At 39.5% G+C, this 19,878-nt stretch overlaps 1 protein-coding gene across 4 annotated transcripts in view; it reads left to right on the forward strand.

Annotated features, from left to right (window-relative positions):
• Pias1 (protein inhibitor of activated STAT 1) overlaps positions 1-19,878 on the forward strand; it is a 115,772-nt gene that overhangs the window by 25,430 nt on the left and 70,464 nt on the right. For all 4 annotated transcript variants that reach the window (XM_052188086.1, XM_052188087.1, XM_052188088.1 and 1 more), the window contains exon 2: positions 14,275-14,719. In XM_052188086.1, coding sequence (XP_052044046.1) covers positions 14,278-14,719 — 442 coding nt within the window. In that variant the 5' untranslated portion in view covers positions 14,275-14,277. The remainder of the gene's footprint in view (positions 1-14,274; positions 14,720-19,878) is intronic.

Raw genomic sequence — 19,878 nt, forward strand, 5'->3', positions numbered from 1 at the left:
ATGCTTTGCTAAAGCTGACTTCATGGACTGTTACCGCAGGGTATACTACAATGACATAAGAAGCCCTTTCTTCCTGGAGTTGCTTTTTGGTCATGGTGTTTATCACAGCAATAGAGCCCCTAATTAACACAAGATCGAATGTTTTCTATTTTGATTTGTAATACAGTAGGTTTTTTTTTTCTTCTTTGTAGTCCTGGTTGTCCTGTAGAAGAGGTTGGGTTCAAACCTCTTCTATGACAGGCAAAGAGTTCTACCTTTGAGCTTCAGCTCCAACCCTAGTAACACAGTTTCGACAGATTCGACACAAAGGGGGATATAAAAACTGTGATAATGTAAATATTTTTTGAAAAAATGTGAGGAGTTATACTACAGGAGTTTCTAGTTTCAAATGAGACTGTCCCTTTTACACTATTTCTGACATTTTTTATAGTTTAAAAGACAAAAAACCGTTTTCTTATAGAAAAAGCATTCACTAACAAGTTAGCCAACCCATAGCTTTTAGTGATGTCCTGTGTCTCTGCAGACAGTGTGCTAAATGAGTGTGCTGGAAGTGCTGTGGACCGTACACGGTATGAGGAATATTTATGTTTTTGTAGTTTATTTTGTTTATTTTTTGAGGTTATGTCTCAACCCTGTATTGTGTTTTTTCAGTGTTTATGGATGAGAATTGTATGGACAAATAAATGAACAGTCTATGAGATGTGTTCTAACCCAATTGTAGCTAATAATTTCCTCTCTAGCAGAGTTTAGCTCTTACAAATATATCTGTGATTGATTTATAATTTACATGTTTGTTTTCTCTTTCTCCCTTTTGGGATGAAAGCCAAACAGCTGTACAATTGAATGCTTTTACATTTTTATCTACACTTTTTCCCCCATTCTTTGACAACTTCATATGATAATGTATATAATATACTCAGGACACACACACACATACACACACGTCTTCTGGTCACCCGATCTTCCCTATCCTCTGTCTGCACTAGGATTCTGGTCATCCCAGGCCATCTTTACCTCTCAGGATGGATGGGGTCTGAAGAACTGGCTTCTCCTTTCCTCCAGTGTTTTTGTAGGATTTTAAGACTGGAAGAAAACCAGATGAGGTGCATTTTAAGACTGGAAGAAAACCAGATGAGGTGCATTTCTGTAACCCTAGCACTTGAGTGGATGAGGCAAAAGGATTGCTGTAAGTTTGAGGTCAACATAGGTTCCATAGGGAGGCTAAGGCTAGCCTGGGAAAGACTGGAACAGAAACACTGCCCTAGAAGTCCTTCTAATGAGATTTCACAATATTGTAGCTTCTTAAAGGTAAAAGACCCCTTAGAGTTGTACAATGGCTGGAGTGATGATTCAGCTGTTAAGAACACTAGCTGCTCTTCTTGTAGAGGATCCAGGATTGATTCCCAGCACCCATATGGTGACTCCCAGGGGATCTGATAACTTCTTCTGACCTTCTTAGGCACACAGGTAGTGCACAGACACATGGGCAGACAAAATAACTACTTATAAAAATTAAATTTAAAAGGGGGAGGTTAGAGGCACTTTTGGAGATGGTTTGGTGCTAAAAAGTGCTTGCTATGCAAGCATTGGGGCCTGAGTCTAAGTCCCTAAAACCCAAGTTAAAAGCTGGATGTGGCCATGGGCCTATGACTCCTGTACTGTGGAGAGCAGTGGTATAAATAAAACCATTTCTTCGAGATTGAAATATTCCATCCTGTAGGAAAGCTCATTAATTAGGAAGGTAAACAATTCAAACAACTTCAGGAAGTCCATGAAACTCATATTCACTAGGGCCATCTCTATCAGAGTAAAGGCTGAGATTCCTTTTGAGACTAGCTGAACAGAGCTGCAAAGAAAATCAGACAAGCTGAGCTGCAAAGAAGACTCTGAGCCCCGAACAACTGCCTGGGAGAAACAAAAATCAGTTGAGATGCCTACAAGTTGTTTAGACCAACGTCACCTGGAAAAGACACACACTAACTTGTTGATCTTCCTGAAAGCTGTGCCATATACTACAGATTTCCCAATTTTTGTGTGCTGTCAATCATAAGGGGGTGGTCTTGGTGATGCAGCTGTTTTTTAATCATTTCTGCTCTTGTAGGTACAACCACTCACCCATACTTTACCATACCAGTAGGATTTACTAAGTTGAACTGTCCGTATTTTGGTCTGTCTTGAGATCTCTATCTGGATTAAATAGACGTGTGTGTTGTGTTTTCCCAAGGAAAGGTTTATCATACAAAGGCTGGAGACTAGAGGATCGCTAGGCCTTAATGGTTGGCATTCTAGCTCTAGATTCAGTGAGAGACCCTGTCTCAAGGGAACAAGACAGATCGGTAGAGCAGGGTACTCAGCAGCAGCATCTGGCCTCTGAGTACTGGTTATGTACATGATACACATGTACATATGCATATACCTCCCACATAATCACACGTATACCACACACGCATGCACGCGCGCGCACACACACACACAAAATACATAGTGCTTTGCATTTAACTGAACCATGAATAGAGAAAAGAACATGAAGTTAGTGTAATTAAAGACTGAATTGATTTTTTGATTTGATTTGATTTTGTATAACGAAATCCTGTTTGATGATGACATTTTCATGCATGTATAACATGTACTTTGTTTATATAACCCTCCCCGTCCTGCCTTTAGTTCTACTCTTCTCAGATACTCCCTTATACTCAAATCGCTGCACACTCTGGATTCACATTCAAAAGAAAAGGCATTTGGGTTTTGTTTTGTTTTGAGTTTGACTTAACATGGTGCTTTCCAGGTCCATCCATTTCTTGCTCATGCCATCATTTCTTCTTCTTTATGAGAGAATAAAACTTCATTGTGTGTATACACAACATTTTCTTTACCTCCTCATCCATGATTGGATGGCTAGGTGATCCAGTGCTGGCTGCTGTGACTAATGCCATAAACACAGCTGTGTACATACATACACCTCTGCCTTATGCTGACTTAATTTCCTTTGGGTATATGGATCCTGTAGTGGTTTAGTTGGGTGACATGGTAATATTGTTTTTAGGTTTCTTTTTGTTACTCCTGAACTTAGATAGTCTCAGGAATAATGCAGACTAATGGGAGCGGTGCTAACTAAGAATCCTTGATTCCAGTCTATTTTTTTAGAAAGTTAATTCTTGCTGTATGTAGCAACTTTTATAATAAAAATTTGTCTTGACTCTTCTGTACCCATTGTAAGGAAAAATAACATCTGGTTTTAATTAGCAGCATCACGTGCATATAAACAATGTCAGTGGTGAAGGATTGGGCAGTTCTTTTGGGTTAAATTCTGTTGCATATTCAGTGGTCAATTTATTCAGTACATTTTTTTTTTTTTTGGTAAGTAAACAACACCTCATCCTGAATTGGGTAGTGTTTTCTAAAATTGACTGAAAGTAACAAGTTCAGAGGGCCATGCTGAGCATTTGTTCTAGAAACAGATTTGCTTCTGATTCTCAGTTTAGTGAAATAGCTTACTTTTTATGCGAACATTTGTTTGCATATCTGAAGGAATGAGGTGTGTTTGTGTGTGAACTGTGGTGAGGACTCAGTGCTGGGAGGTTTATGGCAAATGCTTAGATTTTGGGATTCCTCTTCTCTTCTAGCCTCTTGCCTCCCTCATCATTGGCTTGTTTTGTTTTGTTTTATTTTTTAAATATCATTTATTTTTAAACTAGTGTTTGCTAAGGTACATTAACTACAATCTATTAATAGCAGAAGAAACTTGAATAACATTGACTTTCTTTTAGTTGTATGTTGTAAGTATCATTGTGTTGTCCAGGCTGGCCCCTGACTCTTGATTTTCCCTCCTCTGCTGTGATTATACATGTGATATTGTGTTATACCTGGCTGACCATTGAACTAGCATGAATGAGGGGGGATGGATTGTGTGAGTGCATGAGTGTGTGTGTGTGTTAGTATCATATGAATGTGGATGGGTAGGTGTGCTTGCCTATGTGGAGACTGGAAGTTGGTGTTGGGCATCTTCTCCTTACTTGTTAGATGGTCTCTCTGAAGCTGGAGCTTGCTATTTCAGCAGTATCAGCATGTTGCCTGGGTGGATCTTGAACTCCTGATTTCAAGTGGGCCTTCCCAGCCTCTACATTGTAACAGGTTAAATGTAGGACTTGGGATCTGACTTTGGAGTCTAAGTTCATACTCCTCTAGCTCTGTAAACTCAAGTAAATTCTCGTGTACTCTGAAGTAGTTCTGATACAGGCTCCTCAGGCTTTTCCTCCATCTGTGTTCTGGGATCCAGAATTTGAGAGACCTTGTGTAATTATAGAATAAGTTCTCTCTCTCTCTCTCTCTCTCTCTCTCTCTCTCTCTCTCTCTCTGTGTGTGTGTGTGTGTGTGTGTGTGTGAAAAGTTCATCTCTGTTTAGGCTTCTTAATATGTCTCCATGTATGTTTGTGCACTTCATGTCTGCCTGGTGTCCTTGGAGTCCAGAAGAGGGCATCAGATCCCCTGGAACTGTAGTCAGAGACAGCTGTGAGCCACCATGTAGGTACTTACATGGCAAATTGACCCCAGGGCATTGCTCTTTTTTTTTTTTTTTTAAGATTTATTTTTATATGAGCACACTGTAGCTGTCTTTAGACATACCAGAAGAGGGCGTCGGATCCCATTACAGATGGTTATGAGCCACCATGCAGTTGCTGGGAATTGAACTCAGAGGACCTCTGGAAGAGCAGTCAGTGCTCTTAACCACTAAGCCATCTCTCTAGCCCATGACAGTTCTGATTTTTCAAAGACCCACCTATAGCCTGAATACAGAACACAACTTTAGAGTTTTTCTTAGACGTCCCACTTCCTTTGTCACACTTCCTTCTTACCTTTCGTGCAGATAAACTGCTCCTGTTGGTGGGTATGACTTTAGCTAGAAGCCTTGTTGTTTAAGCTTACCCTACTAAAGGTTACTTCATTAACGTCCCAGGGCCTGCTTTGATAACATTCCTGAGCCACCCATATTCTTATCCCACTGCTTCCCTACTTTGTTATCTCATTGTTGTAGCTCCCCTTCAGTATTCCACCCTACCGTTCCTGAGTCCAGCCTGGGTGACACTGCCCTCTGTTTTGGCTAAGCTTTGTGCTAAGTAAGACCCTGGCGTTGGTTAGTGGTAAGGAGCTCTGGAGTCAGGAGGCTTGGGGGTCAGGCATCAGCATTTTACAGTCAGACCTCAAATTGAGTGTCAGTTTCCTTATACATAGGGTAGGAATTACTAGGAGTTTGTGTTGTGGGTTCAAATTTGTGCTAAGAAAAGAAATCATGTTTACTAGAAACGTATGTTGCAGGTACATTTAGACACTTAACATATATATATTACTACTATTATTAGTATTTTAAAGATTTATTAACTTTTATATGTATTGATACTCTGCTTACATGTCGGTGTGAAGGTCTCAGATCCTCTGGAACTGGAGTTACACATAGTTGTAAGCTCCCACATGGGGGCTGGGAATTGAACTTGGGTCCTCTGGAAGTGCAGCTAGTCTTCCCAACCACTGAGCCACCTCTCCAGCACAAAACTATAATTGAAAATGTTTCTAAAATTAAGATTGTACTGATTGTATGAACTATTCCCCAAGAGCTTAATATAGCAGTATAGAGTTTTGCCTTTATGGAACCTTTGAGAACTTGTATGTTATTCCCCTCTTCCTTGTTTTGTTTTGTTTTCTTTCTTTAAAGATTTTTGAGACAGTCTTGCTTTGTCTTGCTTTGTGGTCTAGGCTAGTTTTGAACTAGTAATCCTGTCCTAGTCTCTCAAGTGCTAGAATTATAGATGTGTGCCACTATTCCTGGCAATCCTGTGTGTGTGTGTGTGTGTGTGTGTGTGTGTGTGTGTGTAATTACCCATAGCCAGTGTGTGGAGGTTAGAGGACAACTATAGATACTTAGTGAGTTCCAGAGATTAAACAGGTAGTTAGGCTTGGCAGCAAGAGCTTTTATCCACTGGGTCATCTCAGCAGCAGTCCACAGTTTCCCCCCCACCCCCCTTTTAAAAGTGGAAGTGTACCTCCCAAATTATAATTTGATAGATTAGTGTCCAAATAGTATGCATGAATGCACGGGGATTAACATAGTATATCCCCGTGCTCATCTCTTGCTCCTTTCCAAGCTCCCTCTGTGTGTAGTAGGTGCCTGACCATCCATGGAAGAAGCGTTTGTAGCACATCTACATGCAGAGCAGCCTTCTCTTAAATAAGAACCATATTTTCTTGTCTCTGCACATGAAGTTGGTCAATGTGTTAGTGTTTTAAATTCTAGAATTTTAAATTAAATTAAACTAAACTTAATACTGTGTCCAAATTTTTAAAACAGTCTGACTGAGACTTGTTATTTTTAGTATTCTTGTTAACAAGAAGGAGCTTTTTGAAGCCTATAGCCATATGTGTCATGGAACGTGGTAGGACATAGATGGGATGACGCGTAAATCATCTATCAAAAGGGGAAACCATGGCAACCCTTTCACAATGTTAAGTTTATACACTGCTTGAAGGAAAATGGCATCTCTGTTTACATATAATCACAATATTTTGTCATCTTTTGAAAGCATAGTGTAATCAGTATGATGGGATGGAAGCTGAGAGATGAAGGTGCTAGCTGGAGGGCTGGTGCTGGAGATCACTTTCCAGTTGTCTTGTGTTGAGGAATAAATAACAGATGAGAGACGGGAGGGAGATAGATGATCATGGAAAGGGATGCCACCAACCTGATTTACTGCTTTGACTAGAAGCTGTCTGACTAGGTTTTCTGGTTGAACTAGGTGTTGTTGACAAATTGCTAATCTCCCAGTAGGTTATTAACTGTTTTTGTGATTTTATTTCTATCTTTATTCTTCTCCTTTCCTTGTTTGTTTGTTTGTTTGTTTGTTTTGAAAGACTATACCTCTTTGTAGCCAAGGCTACTCTGGAACTCATTCTGTAGTAGCCTAGTCTGGCCTTACACAGCAGTGATCCTGGCTCAGAGGCTTATAGACATGAGCTATTGTGCCCAGCTTATGAATGATCAGAAATGGTACAGAATTAAGAATTTAGTTTCATTGAATAATCTGACTTTAAAAATAAGGGATAAAGCCGGGCGGTGGTGGCGCACGCCTGTAATCCCAGCATTCTGGGAGGCAGAGGCAGGTGGATTTCTGAGTTCGAGGCCAGCCTGGTCTACAGAGTGAGTTCCAGGACAGCCAGGGCTATACAGAGAAACCCTGTCTGGAAAAAAACAAAACAAAAAAAAACCAGATAAAATATTTTTATTTTACTATTCTTTTATTAACATATCTAATTTGTTGGGGCTAGAGGGGGAAAGGGCTGGAACTCTCACTTTGATCCTAGGAGAACTGCACCTTACTTTGTAGACCAGACTGGGCTAGAACTCACTTTGTAGATTACAGACCTCCATCAGTCCTCCTATCTCTCCCTAGTGCTGGAGTAAAGGCATGAGTCACCATTCCTGGCTTTAATGTATATAATTATAGAACTTTAGATGTATAGAAAATAATGTTATATCTGAAATATGACATTATTAACTGTTTATTTTGTTGGTTAAGAATTCACTCTAGTTTATACTTGGTTATATAGTGATAAGACTCCCAATGCAGAGTCTGCTTTGTGCCTGACCTGAAACCACCACAGCAGGAAGAGAATGGGAATGATTGTGTTTAGCTGCAGAGCCATATTCTTGCTCACAGTGTGGATAATACTTTTTTTCCGTTTTAAGATTTACTTATTTAAATGAGTACATTGTAGTTGTCTTCAGACACACCAGAAGAGGGCATCAGACCCCATCACAGATGGTTGTGAACCACCATGTGGTTGCTGGGAATTGATCTCTGGCCCTTTGGAAGAGCAGTCAGTGCTCTTAATGGCTCTGAACATCTTTCTAGCACCCAACACAAGTTTTAATAAGGAAGGTCATAACTAATGAGAGTATAAAACTGGCACTTTCTATTTAATTGCCAAATGAACTCCTTCCCCTTGTGTAGTTGGGAATAGGTATGTGGTGTGTGTGTGTGTGTGTGTGTGTGTATACATATAAGTTTTATGTATCTACAAAGAAGTTTGAGGGTCTTTGGAATGACAGACATTCCATTCCTCACTGTAATCCCTGGGGACACTTAATCTTTGTGGGGGGAGGGGGACGGTGTGGTGGAAGCTTAGGACCTAAATGGCAGGCTGCGGAAAGAGGACAAAAAAACAAAGAAGGAAGACTTGTTAGGAACCCTGCAGGACATGCATCTCTAAATGTAAACACTTAACAGTTACTAGCCCAGGCAGAAACAAACTAAAAATTCATTGCCAAGGCATGATGCTGTAAAATTTGAGAACACCTAAAGAGAAAATTCAGCAAGCTTCCAGATGGAAGATATACAAGTAACCATGAAGGATTAGAGATGAATAGTACTGGGGTTGTTGTTTGTTTGAGATAGCATCTCCTGGAACACAGGCTGGCATCAAACACAGTTTAGCTGAAGATGATTTTGAACTTCTGATCCCTTTGCCTTTACCTCCCCAAGTACTGGGAGGTAGATAGCATAGCATCTATGTTTTTAAAAGATGTATTATATATCATGTGTATATGTGTTCTGCTTCCATGTATGTGTACCATGCCTCCTGCCCTCAGAGAACAGATGAGGGAGTCATATTCCCTAGAACTGGAGTTAAAGATGGTGGTTAACCACCATGTAAATGCTGGGAACAGAGCCTGGGCGCTGCACAAGAGCAGCAAGTACTTGAGCTGCTGAGCCTTCTCTTCAGTCCCTAGTCTAACCTCCATTGGAAATAGAAAATAAGGAAATGTCTTAAAAATTCTCCTTAAAATTTTCTCTCTAAATCTCTATATTGAACCAAACTTGAGGATTGAGTGTGAAGAAGTGTTGATTGTATAATGCAAGGAATAAAAATGACACCTCCCATGCCCCCCTTTCTCAGAAATCTACTGGAGAAAATAACCCATTAAGAGAAGCCAAGATAGGCTGGGCAGTGGTGGCACATGCCTGTAATCTCAGCACTCTGGGAGGCAGAGGCAGAGGTAGGCAGATTTCTGAGTTCGAGGCCAGCCTGGTCTACAGGGTGAATTCCAGGACAGCCAGGGCTATACAGAGAAACCCTGTCTCGACAAAACCAAATCCAAAAAACCAAAAAAAAAAAAAAAAAAAAAAAAAAAAGAGAGAGAGAGAGAGAGAGAGAAGTCAAGAAGACAAAATAGGAGGAACCAAGACAAGGAAAAGGGGGCTTAAACCAGAGTTCAATCCAATGACCCATGTTAGCTCACAGCCATCTATAACTCTATTTCCAATGACCTCTTTTGACCTCCAAGGGACCCGGCATGCATATGGTCCACATACATACATTGAAGCAAAACATTCATGCACATAAAATAAAATTTATAAATTTTTAAATTTTTTTAAAAAATTTTAAAAATAAGTCTTAAAAAATGTACATGTGGGACTGGAGGGAGCAGTGTCTTTAAAAAACTTGCTGTTCTTCCAGAGGACCTGTGTCTGGTTCCCAGCATCCACATCAGATGGCTTTTAACTGTCTCTGACTCCAGTTCTAGGGGAGCTGATGACCTCCCCCTCTGGCCCTTCTTGGACATCCACATGCAGGTGTACACCACATAAATAAAAACAAAATTTTTAAAAAGAATTTTAAAATTGTGTATATATCTGTCTGACTAGAAAGAAAACACTTTAGAAAGATCACAGAATACTCTTCTGTGCAGAATATACCCATTCTAACCATTTAATCCCCTAGGATTCCAGCAGCAGCAGAATGCTGGAATCCCCTAAGAGGTGATGATTTCTAACAGCCATGGTGGTTAATGTTATCCTTGGTTGTAAGTGTTCATTTGGCTGTAGTTTTAACAAATGAAGAAGTTTAAGCACATTGAAGATTAAAATATGTATCATTTCAACATCTCAGAAATATTTAAATGATTTGTTTTCCTGTGTGTTGTCAAGTCTTCTGCATCGTGAATTAATTCTCTGCAGACTTTCATTTGAGTGATGCTTCAGATGACTGGACCCTTCTTCAATTCTTTGAAATACTGTGCTTATTATTTATTGTCTCCTAAGAGTATGCAAAAGCTGTCCCAATAATAGCAAGGAACACCACCTCACCTTTCAGAATTGTGTAAAGTTGTCAGCTGCAATTAATGATAAATTGAGTCCACACACATCTTAGCCAAAACTTTTTTTTTTAAGTTCAAATGGTGAACTGGAAACTGAAGTAAACTATGTTCAGTTTTTAATTGATTCCCACCCTCAACTAAAAGACATGTGGTTTGTTTCTTCAAAATGTCTCTGCTATATTATATTTGAGGTAGAATTAGTTATGGGCATTCAACAGATTCTTTGTTTTCTGTGTAAAAACTGATGATACCCGTCTTGACAACATAACTATGATAATGAATCCTCTTCTTTTTAAGTCCAAACTAGGAACCTTGACTTGTTTGTAGCAGCTGACTTTTGCGTGTGTGTATGTAAGTATTATTTTAATGGTTGCTGTTGTTTGCTTTGCCTTTTTTGAGGTAGTCAAGATGTAATTGACAGCTGTCAGATTTATTTTGTCAATTAACTTTTTCTTTGATCCTTCAAGCAAGAGATTTTATTTTATGTAAATTAATCAGTGACAATGCATAGAAATACAATAATACATCTGTGCTACACTTAAATCTTATACTCACAATTAAGGACAAAAGTTAACGTCATTGAAATTTGTGGTAATTATTAAGTTGCTGTTTTTGTTTGTGGCTTAGAGAATAGAATTGAATTAAAAGGGAAGTTATTTCTCTCTAAAATTTCATGCTATTCTCCCCTCTCTACTTGTTGTAGAATACATTTTGCCTATGTGATGACACTAGTTAGTGTTAATTGACAGAATCTAGAACCACCTGGCAATGGGCCTCTGGACACCCCTGTTGGGTACTATCTCGATTTTGTTAATTACTGTGGGCAGTGCCATTCCCTGGCTGTTAATAGCAACTGTGAGTTCTGGATTTTATAAATGGAGAAAAGGGGCTGAGTAGCATGGATGCATTTATTGCTGTTTTCAGTTTAGAATGTGATGTGGTCAGCTTCTTTATGCTCCTCTCATCTTACTTCCCCACCATGGTGTACTTTAACCTTGAATTTTGAACCAATATAGTCCCCTTTCCCTTAAGTTGCTTTTGTCAGAGTATTTTATCATGAGGCTGGTGATGGTGGTAGGGAAGAACATTAAGACAGTGTGTTGTTTGAATGAGACTGTTCCCTATAGGCTTGGATGTTTGAATACTTAGTCACCAGTTGGATAGGTTTAGGATGTGTGGCCTTGCTGGAAAGAGCATATCACTGGAGGTGGCCTTTGAGAGTTGATACTCATTCCATTGCTCTCTCTGCTTCCTACTCACTGTTTGAGTTGTGAGCTCTTACCTGGTCCTGCTGCCTGCAGTCAGAAGTCCCTGCTAGGATGGATCCATATGGAACCATAAGTTTAAATAAACCTTTCTTCCTGTAAGTTGTCTTGGTCATGGTGATCACAACACCATGTGTTTATCACAGCAACACAAAAGTAAGACGAGCCAAGCCAGGTGGTGGCGGCGCATGCCTGTAATCCCGGCACTCTGGGAGGCAGAGTCAGGCGGATTTCTGAGTTCGAGGCCAGCCTGGTCTACAGAGTGAGTTCCAGAACAGCCAGGGTTATATAGAGAAACCCTGTCTCGAAGAAAAACAAAATCCAAAACAAACAAACAAAAAAAGTAAGAGGAGCCAATTCCCAATTCATTTTTAATTATTAATCCTTGATGTTTGATTTTGTTTCTTCAAAAACAAATTATCTTGAAATAAGGATCATTTCTATAGTAGATCAAGTTGGCCTTAAACTTAAGTTCCTTCTTTTTCAGCCTCCTAAGTACTAGGAGCACAGATGTCCAGCTTAAGATTTATAATATGTTTCTGGGAATGGACAGTTGGTTTGTGGTTAAGAGCACTTGTTGCTGCATTTCCAGAGGATCCAAGTTCTGTTCCCAGTGCCTTTTTTGGGCAGCTCATACTACTTATAATTCTTTCCTTGGGATCCAGTATCCTCTTCTGACCTCTGCACTCTCCTGCACACTTGTAGATACACTGATACAGACTTGCAGACACTCATATATTAGGAGGGTGATATGAGTATCATGACATCCATGTGGAGGTCAGAGGAAAACTTGTAGGAAGTAGTTTATTCATCGTGAGGATGCTGAGGACTGACAGGTCAGTACCTGTAACCACTCAGCCATGCTGGCTGTGTTCTCTTCTCCCTTCTCCTTCCCTTCCTCTCTTGACAGGGTCTCGCTGTATAGCCCTGGCTAGCCTCTTCTATGTATAGACCAGGTTGTCTCAAAGAGATCTGCCTTCTTCTGCCTCCTGAGTGGTGGGACTACAGATACGTTCCATCATGCCTGACAGTTCTTTTTCCAGTTATTTTATACCTTTCTTGGATGTTTTAGTGAGTAGGGAGAAGACTATTTATAGTCTCTGTTAATATCCAAAAGGAAAATACCTATATGAAGCTGGCTTTGAACTTAGATCCCCCTCTCTCAGCCTCCCACTTGCTGCTGTTTCAGTTGCTGGCCATTATGCTCAGCAGTTTGTTCCCAAAGTCTGGGTTGCACTTAGTATGCCTCTGTAGAGCACAAGAATTAGGGCATTGATTGGAATGGCTTACCATATGGACCACCCCCCACCCCACCCCACCCCCATTCCTTCTGGCATGCTTTTCTTGTTTATTCCTTCACTTTCTAAATAGTTGATTCTGGTTCTAGATGCAGAAGATAAAATGGTCACAGACCCTAATTCTAGAACAGTTATCAGCCCTGGAAAACCTCTGCCTAGGCAAGGAATTGCTATATGGATAGAAGAGGCAGTGCAGCAGGATAATTGTGAACATAAATACCCGAGAAATGGCTGGAAGAGATACACAGTAAAACAGTTCCAATCTGCTAGGACAAGCTGGTGGAGCTGGACCTGAAGGTGGGACCGCTGGAAGGACTGTTCATCTCTGACTGGCCATCTGTATTGCATCAGAGTACTTCAGTCATTGGTTACTTTTGGGGTCTGTTCTGCTACCTGAAAGGACCCTCTAGTGTAGCAGTTCTCAGTCTGTGTGTTGTGACCCCTTTGGGAGGAAAGGGGGAGTCAAATGAACTTTACACAAGGGTCATCTAAGACCATTGGAAAACAAGTATTCACATTATAGTTCATAACAGTAGCAAAATTACAGTTATGAAGTAGCAATGAAAGTGATTTTATGGTGTGTGTGAGGCTCAATACAATATTAGGAACTCTGTTAAAGGGTCACAACCAGTGAGAACCACTGGTTTGATGTGTTGGCCGAGAAAGGGTATTTATAATGAGTGGTATGGGAAGGTAGGGAGGCAGTGCAGCCACTGTGTGGTGTTAGTTGATATGAGGCCAAAAAATCCTGCAGGAATCGAGAAATCGAGGATTTAATGAATGTAAGCTTGCAGGGGTGTGTCCATCTTGGCATTTCCTGTCAGAGACAGGGCTTCCATAAGTAGCAATGTGGTCTTTGGTTCTCCTTTCCGGTGCTTTAAAATGGGAGGTTCCGATTAGATTTCCATGTTCTTAGAAGGGGGAAGTAGCAAACAGGGATAAAATAGATTGTGAGCACAGGATTAAAGAAAGTGAGTAGATTTCTGTTCTGTGGCTTCACATATTATGGTTGTACAGATGGAATTCATGATGGCTTAAATGAGAAGTGTAAGCTTTAGCATCTGATGAGACTGCCAGCTAGCTGTATATAAAGAAGCAAAGGCTAAGAGGTAAGTTACCCACAGGAAGATAGCACTGTTCCTAAAGTCCAGAGTTAGTATAGAGCAGTACTTGATAATGTGACTGGTTTTGAAGTGGGGAGTCTGGCTTTAATATACTTAACAGTTTTTCCCCAGAAGGGAGAAGACTCCTGAGGGGACGTTACTACTCTTTGCCATTCACAGTCTGTACTTCTGGAGAATTATTAAGTGCTCATTGATATCCCTGAGCAGTAGGCTAAAGCGAGATGTGGTCGTGCATACTGTAAGCTTGATCCTGGAAATACGTGAACGTATACAGATTCCTTTTAAAGTGTCTTTGCTATTAATTAGTTAAACTTTGTTTAAAATAAGATGATAATGAGCTGGCATTTAAGCAAACCATATGAAGAGGCTAAATACAAATTTTAAAATTGTAAATTATGGTTTCATATACTAATATTTTACATTTTACTTTTTTCTCTAAGCAAATGGTTATGAGCCTTAGAGTTTCTGAACTCCAAGTACTGTTGGGCTACGCTGGGAGGAACAAGCACGGACGCAAACACGAACTTCTTACCAAAGCCCTGCATTTGTTAAAGGCTGGCTGTAGTCCTGCTGTGCAAATGAAAATCAAAGAACTCTACAGGCGGCGCTTCCCTCAGAAAATTATGACGCCTGCGGACTTGTCTATCCCCAGCGTACACTCAAGTCCTATGCCAGCGGCTCTGTCTCCATCCACCATTCCACAGCTCACTTATGATGGTCACCCTGCATCGTCCCCACTACTCCCTGTTTCTCTTCTGGGACCTAAACATGAACTGGAACTCCCACATCTCACATCAGCACTGCACCCAGTCCACCCGGACATAAAGCTGCAAAAGCTACCATTCTATGACCTGCTGGACGAACTGATCAAACCCACCAGTCTAGGTAAGAGTGACGTGACGCCATTTGGTGATGCGTTTTTCTTAGACTTTGAGTTTGACACAGTTTATGTTTGATAGTAGTGTCAGGATGTTAATGAGAGCCAGGCAGAGGTGGCAGGCGCCTTTAATCCCAGCACTTGGGAGGCAGAGGCAGGCGGATTTCTAAGTTCAAGGCCAGCCTGGTCTACAGAGTGAGTCCCAGGACAGCCAGGGCTAAACAGAGAAACCCTGTCTCAAAAAAAAAAAAAAAAAAAAAAAAGTTAAAGAGAATCATTTGGGTTTAGATTAAGTCAAATATTTTAGAGCTCTTCTTAAGACAAAAGTAAAGAGGTGGTATAGTAACAATAAATACTAAGTTTGAAGCAAAGTTTCACTGTGCAAACTCTGGCTGACCTCCTGTATCTTTCAGTATATACCAGGCTGTCCTTTAACCCACAAAGATCCTCTTGCCTCTGCCTTGTGAGCCATTTGTCCTACCATACCTGGCTGCTAATTAATATACAGTAACCCTTAAGAATTAAAATTGAAAACAAATTACCACCAGTCTCTAAATTCTGTTCTTAATTTTCATTGGTAAAACAGACTGACTAGTTTGGATTACTTGAATGTGTAAATAGTTTTAATTATCATGAAAGGAAATTGAAGCTTTGATGTTGTGGTTAACTTTCAGCTGCTGTTTTTTAAGTGGAGACATGTGTTTTAAGCATACACACTTGACATACATGAATTTCTATTCATAGATAATATGAATGCTAGAAGTTCTGTTACTAAATTTCCCATCCTGAGATTTCCTTGTCAAGGTGTAGAGTTTAACATATTAACCACTTTTAATTGCTACGATGTCATTTTGCTTTATTAATGTGAAACAAAACTGACTTGTGATTTTTTTTTTTTTATGCCTTTGGTATAATATACTTTAACAGTGGACATTTTTGGTTGCTGCTTCTTAGAAATTGGTATTTGGCAAATTGTGGCTGCCACGCTACCTCCAGTGGTTTATTTTTGTGTGATATTTATATAAGAACTATGTTGGTGTTTGAGGGAGGGTCTCTCTGCTTTTGCTTCCTTGGTGCTAAGATTACATGTGGGAGCTACTGCCCCCAGCTCAGATTTTTTTTTTATTCCTAAAATATAAACAAAGCTAGTGTATATATAAATAACGGACCATGTGTGCCCCAGAGCCTAAAGTATTTCCTGTCTGCTTCTTATAGAAATGTTTCTTGATTCTTGTCATTAATATTAAACATTTCAGTTCGAGGAATTGCTGAGTATTAAGAAAAAGTTTTGAGTACTTTTGGAGAAGGTGGGGTTTTGTTTAGGTTGGGGTCTAATCTACCCCAGATTCTGATTTCCCAGTCTTAGCATGCTATATAATACTCAACATACTCAGTTCTAAACAAAAACTGGAGGGACATACACATCAAATGGAAGCAAACTGGGAGCCCAGAAATAAAGCCCGGCATCTGAGGGTTTGGTTTGACAACATGGCAAGACTGCTTCATAAGAGAAAGATCTCAACAATGGGGAGGAGGGTCAGCCGGGCATTCACAGACAATGGAATGGAGACAAATCTTTAAACTTTATACTGTCTATAAAACTTTATTCAAAATAAATGGAAAACTAAATTTATAAGTTAAAACTTTAGAAGAAAACAGGGAACTAATTAATCCTCATGACTTTGAACCTGACAATAGCTTCTTAAATGACATAAAAACTCAGGCAAAAGAAAAATAAAGTGAAATTCTAGTTTAAAAAATTAGCCTTTCGTATGTTAAACAAAGTACGTAATCAAAGGAATAAAAAGACAACCCACAGAATCATGACTCTTGTAAATGCATACTGACTGGGTAAGTGCAAATATCAAACATATGTAAAGTTCTAAAGCTGGGCACAACAGCCTCTACAACCACAGTCCTCGGTAGGCTGAGGTGGAGGAATGTAAAGTCAAGGCCAGTCTGCATTCCATAACAGGCATTGTCACAAAAAACAAATCAACAAACTGCTACAACTGTACTTTGTATGTATTAATGAGAGGGTGTCAGATCCCCTGGAACTGGAGTTACAGGCGATGGTTGTGAGCTTCCTTGTGGGTGTTGGGAATTGAACTGTAGGTCTTCTGGAAGACCAGCTAGTGAGTGCTCTTAACTGCTAAGCCATCTCTCCAAGCCCCAACCCCCCACTTTAGTCTTAAAATGACTGAAACAAGAAAGAATCTACCTATGTATATAAAGCTTGTATATGTTTGTTAAAAAATAAGTTTATATGTATATATAGTTAACCTGTGATATTTCTTGTTTTTCTTAGATGAATCTTGTACATAGATTGTGTGATTTCCTTTTATTTCTTCCATAATAAGCATCTGTTCTTGTCCAATTCATGTAGATCTCTACTATTTTAAATCACAGGCCTTATTTGTGTTTATATAAAGTTTATATCGATGCATATCATCTGAAGAATGACCATTACATCATCTGATTTGTGAAAGAAAAAGTTGATAGCTTGAATTTAATTGAGTCTAGCTTTTAAACTTTTTTCTAGTTTTAATAATTAGCTCTCATGCTGTCATTAGCATAAAGTTCAACTGCTGATGTAATTAGATGTTATTCAATATGTGTATCAATTTTATATGGAAAGTAGAAGTGTAAACTAGATGAGTATATTAGACAGCATGTATAAAGTTAAACTCACTTTGCTGAGGTGCTTTGCTCAGATGTATGCAGTAGTTTTTCATTCTGATATCTGTATTCATTATTTCCAGTTTCATATCTGTATAGGTATTGAAGCTTGATTTAGTTTACCATAGTTTACCCGAATGTCTTAGTGTTTTAATCCCAGCACTGGAAGGTAGAGTCAGCTGGTGGATCTCTGTCTACAGAGCAAGTTTCAGGACAACCAGGTCTACACAGAGAAAGCTTGTCTTGAAATTTTTCTTTTACTTATTTTTAATTTTTTATTAAGTGTTTGTGTCTGTGCATGCATGTGAGTGCAGGTGCCCAAAGAGGCTAGGTCCCCCATGGAGTTCCTCTTACAGGTGATTGTGAACTACTTGATATGGTTGCTGGTGAGTGGACTTCTGTCTTCTGGACAAGCAGGACATGCTCTTAACCACTGAGGCATCTTTCCAGCATGGGGTCTCTACCCTCCTCAACTCTAGTGCCTTTTTTTCCCTTAAAGACCAGAGTCTTGCTAGGTAACCCATGTAAGCCCTGTAGCTTGTCTTTATGTGATTCTTAGCTAAGAATTTTGTTGTTTAAGGCTGTGGTCCAGTCTGCCTTAGAATTCAACTCTGTAGCCTAGGCCTGGTTTGAGCTTGTGGCAAACCCTCCTGTCTAGTTTCTGGCTCCTGATTGCTTGTGAGTCTTCACACCCAGCCAAAAATTTGTCTTTATACTCTAGAAAAGTTAAAATTTAACCAGTGACTGTACTAGGACCTTGCTGGTAAGGGGCTTGTCACCAAGCCTGACAGTCTGACTTTGATCGTAGGGAGCCACATGGACAAGGAGAAAATGGACCCCCAAGAGTTGTGCTTTGACCTCCACACGTGTGTGCTACCCAATCCCATAAGTAAAAACATTTTTAAAAAATATCAACAGTGACTTTGTAACAGACCATGTGTGCCTGCATAGCCTAAAGTATTTACTGTCTGGCTCTTTTAGGATAAAGTTTGTAGATTCTTGTCATAAATCACTGGGTATTTCAGTTTTGTTGATTGGTGAAACTAGAGAACATATTTTGAGAAGTTTTAGATTTTATTTTGTTTTTTTGTTTTTGTTTTTTGTTTTTGTTTTTGTTTTTCTTTCTTTTAAAAGACAAGGTCTCATGAATCCTAGACTTAAAACTCCTTGTACATAGCCTGGGCTGTCCTCAGACTCGCAGCAATCGTCATGCCTCAGCCTCTTAACTCCACTACCAGCATGCAGCACGGCAGTCTGAAGGTACTTAGGGACTTTGGGAAATTTCCTTTCCTTTCCGTTTTTCCTTTCCTTTCCTTTCCTTTCCTTTCCTTTCCTTTCCTTTCCTTTCCTTTCCTTTCCTTTCCTTTCCTTTCCTTTCCTTTCCTTTCCTTTCCTTTCCTTTCCTTTCCTTTCCTTTCCTTTTCTTTCCTTTTCTTTCCTTTCCTTTCCTTTCCGTTTTTCCTTTCCGTTTTTCCTTTCCTTTTCTTCCCTCCCTTCCTTCCTTCCTTTTTTTTTTTTTTTTTTTTTTTTTTTTTTTTTTTTTTTGAGACAAGGTTTATATACTCTGGCTGACCAGACTGACTTCCACCTGCTTCTTCCTTCCAAATGCTGGGATTAAAAGTGTAAACCACCACATCTGGCTTTAGAACATTTTAAATTTATTCTTTGACAGTTTAGTACATGTAAACAATATATCTTGATCATGTTAATTTCTTCTTCCCACCACTGTAAAATGTCTGTAAGGACATTTTAATGTGTACTAGTGATGGATAAGCATATTTGATTTTCCTCTAAAGAGACATTAAGCAGATAGCTGCAAATTCAGCTTATTATGTAGATGCTGATGACCTCGAACTCTGGATTTTCCTCACCCTATCTCTCAGATATCACTAAGCTTTGAATCTTTTGTTTGTTTTTACAAAATAAACACTGTTTGCCCTGAAATTGTCACCCAGAAATGTTGTCTAGTGGTCTGATGAGCTTTGCTTAGGCAGGGCCTAGCAGTATTGTCAGCCGTGAGTTATGGTTGATGAGTCAGCAACATGTTATTAAATAGAATTCCCAGAGAGAAACACACAGTACACAAAACATTAACATTTAAAATGAGCTTATGTTCTGATTAGTTGAGATCAATTTTGAGAGCAGAGAGCCAAAGCCCCTTCCACTGGTACTAGACTAGTTCATTTCTTGAGTGACTCCACTGCTGCAAATAACCATATTTGACTACATGCGTAATTTGATTCAAATACCAACCACTGACTCCATTGTGTATGTTTTCACATAAAAATACAATAGTAATGTATCGCTGTTTTCAATTTCTCATTTCTATCATAGAATTAAAGGCAAACATTTTGATTCTGAATCAAAAGTAATCTGTGGAAGCTTGATTTAGTAAACATTTATTGCATGCAACTGCTTTAATGAATCTGAAAAGGATTTTTTGAGAAAGAATCTGAGTAACCATGAAAAATTTAGGATGATAGCCAGG

This window comes from Apodemus sylvaticus, chromosome 7, assembly GCF_947179515.1.
Source record: "Apodemus sylvaticus chromosome 7, mApoSyl1.1, whole genome shotgun sequence".
Taxonomy (NCBI): domain Eukaryota; kingdom Metazoa; phylum Chordata; class Mammalia; order Rodentia; family Muridae; genus Apodemus; species Apodemus sylvaticus.